This window comes from Chinchilla lanigera, unplaced genomic scaffold, assembly GCF_000276665.1.
Source record: "Chinchilla lanigera isolate Chin_1 unplaced genomic scaffold, ChiLan1.0 scaffold00018, whole genome shotgun sequence".
In the NCBI taxonomy this organism is placed as follows: Eukaryota; Metazoa; Chordata; class Mammalia; order Rodentia; family Chinchillidae; genus Chinchilla; species Chinchilla lanigera.
In genome coordinates this window covers 11,220,644-11,224,600 of record NW_004955419.1, presented here as the reverse complement: position 1 = coordinate 11,224,600, position 3,957 = coordinate 11,220,644, and the positions used below count along the sequence as shown (strand labels likewise).

The following is a 3,957-nucleotide window of genomic DNA, read 5'->3' as shown; positions in this document are numbered from 1 at the left end:
GTAGTGACCTTCTTTATCTTTTTTTTTTTTTATTCTTGGTTTGAAATTCACATTATCTGCAAACAGAATAGCTACCTCTGCTTTTTTCTGCATTCCAGTTGCATAGAAGATTATTTTCCATGTTTTGATTTTCAGTCTGTGGATTTCTTTTTTGAGTTAAATGTGTTTCTTTTATACAGCATATTGTTGGATCTTGTTTCTTAATCCACTCTGCCAGTCTGTTTCTTTTGATTGATTAATTAAGGCCATATACATTAATGGTTATAACTGATATGTACTGGGTTATCTTTGTCATGATATTTTCCTGCTGTTAGTTCCCTGCTTTTCCTCTCTGCTTAATTGCTTGCCCTGCCTGGTGGTTTGTTTCTGTTGTTGTTCTTGGAATTATGGTCATTTTTATTTCTGTGTAGAATAACTTTCAGTACTCTTTGTAGGGTTGGTTTGGTGTTCATGAATTTCTTCAGTTGTTCTTTGTTATGGAAGTATCTTATTTCTATAATAATTTTGAAAGATAGTTTTACAGGGTACATCATTCTTGATTGGAAGTTATTTCTTTCAAGCTTTGTATTACCTCTCTCCATGCTCTTCTTAAACTTGAGGGTTTATGTTGAGAAGTCAGCCATGATTTTGATGGGTTTTCTTTATAAATGATCTATTTCTTTTCTCTAACAGCTTCTAATATTCTGTCCTTGTGCTGAATTTCTGGAATCTTGATTTAATACTTTCTGGTGTAGTTTTATTTTGGTCATGGCTGTTTGGAGTTCTATATGTTTCATTTATTTGTATGTCAAATTCTTTATCCACAGTTGAGTTTTGTGCCATTATTTCTCTGAAGAATCTTTTATGACATTTTTGCTGTCCTCAGCTTTCTCATTGACCCCAATCATCTTATGTTATTCTTCTTTACATCATCTTGTAGCTGTTAGATTGATTTTTCATGTTCTCTTAATTTTTTAAGATATCCTTCTTTTTATGATCACTAACTGCAATTCTGTCTTCAAGATCTGATATTCTAGCCTCTCCTTCATTCAACCTGTTGCACATACTTTCAATGGAGGTTTTAATCTCTTTGATTTCTGTTGGAATCTGTTTCATGGATTCTATTTCCTTCCTATGTTGGGCATTTTTTCATTCCATCATTTTTCTAAGCTCATCTATTATTTTATCTGTGCTTCTCCAATATCTCTGACTCTAAGCATCATTTCTTTTTGTACCAGAGTGAGAGTATTTTCTCTATAACCATTTCCATTTGTCTTTTTAACTTCAGTTGCTATCATTTCAGAAAATTCCACTGTTTGACTTCCAATTTCATCTATTTCATTGTGTTTTGGGCTTGTCCTTGGTGGGCTGGGGATCTGCAATTGCATTTTGCTTCTGCATCTTGTCATTTTCTATTTTCTCTTTTCTATTTTATTTTGCTTTCTATGTTGATGCTTGTGGATTTCTTATGATGGCTTTATCACTAGTATGGAGGCTTCCCCAGGTGTCTTCTCATCAGGGATGTCCTCTAGATGTAGCTGGTTCCTTGTAGCTATCTCAAGAATCTACCTTCCCATTTTGTAAAGGATGCAAAGTTACTATTTGGCTCAACATCCAATTCTTTGGTACTGGTTGTGGTGGTGATTATGACCCCATACAATCACAGTGTTATCATACAAGGAAGAAAACCTGATTTTAACATATATGACATCCTCACTAAAGTGGTATAGTTAGTAATAACAATAGTTTCAAGAACAGTTTAACTACTGATAAACTATGGTAACCATTAACCTGCTACCTCCAACCACCGGAGCAAACTCTAAAATTATGCAACAAAATCAAACATATAACCCCAGATTTGTATACAGTGATGTTCCCCTCAGCAGAGTGATTTTACCCTTTTTCAGGGGGTGACTGGTGGTTAAGATGGGTTGGGTACAGGATAAAATGAGGAGTGAGGTCAAATATAGTAGAATCAAGGATGTAGGTTAAAGGATGATCAACCAAGTTTTATGAATCTGGAGGACACAGAAGGGAAAGAATGAAATAGAATGCAAAGGAGTAATCAAAAAAGGAAGACACAATGTCTACACATTTGAAAATTTAAATTCACAAAGTAGTTGAGAAGAGAGAAAAAGAATCAATAGAAGAAGAAGAAAAAGATAGGTATGAAACCTAAACAGTGCAAAAAGGAAAAAAGAGAAGGGGAATGGAAAAGAAAAAAAGTAGATCCAAGAATGAGAGGAGAGAAAAGAAAAAAATCCAAAACCAAAAATAACCACAAAATACAAGACAAAACAAGACTACTTCCAACCAGACTGGAAAGGGATAGCCAATTAGACAAACAATGGAAAATAAAAGTAGTAATATTCCTCTGGTGTTTACAGTTCTGTGATAGTGCCCATGTCAGATCCCAGAAATGTGCTGTGTACTCCAGCCAGGTTTGCCATGTGAATTGTTCTTTGTATGGAGCTGATCTTCATCTCTGGATATGGGGGCTGGGACCGATCTTCTATTGGTGGAGTTCTCTTGAGTCCAACTGCTGGCTCTTCACTGCTGCTTCAGACGATTCCATGTTGCTTGTCTCACTGATTACTCTGCTCACCCAGGACTGGCTGTCCTGGGTCTCTCAGGTTCCAGTTGGTCTAGTCCTGTGCACCTGTGCACCAGGGACCCAGCCTCACATGTATGATTTTAAAGGTCCAATTCTGAGAAATTCTTTCTAGCTATAAGTAACTAACTTTCCTTATTTAATATCATAGAAACAAGCACATAAGAATGAGCACCAGAAAAACCACTAATTGGTTTTCCCAAGCCAGATGACACTAAGTCTTCCAAAATATAAGAAAAACCTAGCTTCTCTCCCTGTCATATAGTTTCAGCAAAATGGGAAGCCATACACTTACCTGTGTAAAGGTCCGTATCTGTGTACTCATCCACTTTCTTGTGTTGTAGAATATAGTCAGAAACCTTGGTCCCAATAGCTGGCTGAACATCCACCCACTCCAAGGATACCACAGTGCTGGAGGGTTCCACTGTTGGGGACAGTCGTAGCCTATAGGGATGACAGGAAAGATGGCTTGCTTGCCAGCCAGCGTCTGCTGGGGCCCAAAAGAGTCTGAATGTTTCAATAAGAAGCAAAGGTTTCAGCATAGGATCAAGTGCTGATTCTATTCCCCACTGAAACTTTCCATGGCCTTAGACAAATTATTTCACTTCTTAAGGCCCATTCCCTCATCCATAAAATAGGGATACAAAAGCCACCTTTTAAGATCAATATGAAATTCAACAAATTAAACAGCGTGCACTGGATATGCTCATTGGAAACTGATTAATTTTTTTTTTTGCTTATTTAAAATATATTCTCAATGATACTTCATTTTAAAATAAATTTTCAATGATTTCAAAAGTAAAAGCTTTCAGTCTTTTTACAATTCCCATCCAGTCCCCAGTATATCAATCCATCATTTAACATCATTATATCTCTCAAATGGAGACTTAATGTTCTCAAAAAGAATAGAAATCTTGGGGAAAATCCTTCTGTAAACAAAGAAAAATATAAAGATTTAAGGATAAAACTGGCTTAGTCCCTAGAGATAATGAAGTGAAATTTCCTCGTTTCACAAAATGAGGAGAAGGCAAATGGTTTGCTCAAGGTCACACAACAAGTTGGGGAGAGGACTATGATGGTAAATTTGCTTTTCTCTCACCAGATTCTTTTCTCCCATTTTTCCACTATAACACACTATGTCTTCAAAGACCACCTTTTACAATGCAATTCATACCCTCTCTCCCTCTCTCTCTCTCTCTCTCTCTCTCTCTCTCTCTCTCTCTCTCTTAAACTGAATCTTAATTCCAGAACCTTCACAAACCTGAGAGGACACAGCCCTCCACCCCACTTTTGTTTTATATCTTGAGACAGGTCTCACTAAGTCACTACAGTGCCCAGGCTGGACTTGAACCTGTGATTCCTCTGCC

At 36.8% G+C, this 3,957-nt stretch overlaps 1 protein-coding gene across 4 annotated transcripts in view; it reads right to left on the bottom strand.

Annotated features, from left to right (window-relative positions):
* Astn2 (astrotactin 2) overlaps positions 1-3,957 on the bottom strand; it is a 901,354-nt gene that overhangs the window by 162,953 nt on the left and 734,444 nt on the right. For all 4 annotated transcript variants that reach the window (XM_005382610.2, XM_013513260.1, XM_013513261.1 and 1 more), the window contains one exon: positions 2,886-3,034. In XM_005382610.2, the coding sequence (XP_005382667.1) occupies positions 2,886-3,034 (149 nt within the window). The remainder of the gene's footprint in view (positions 1-2,885; positions 3,035-3,957) is intronic.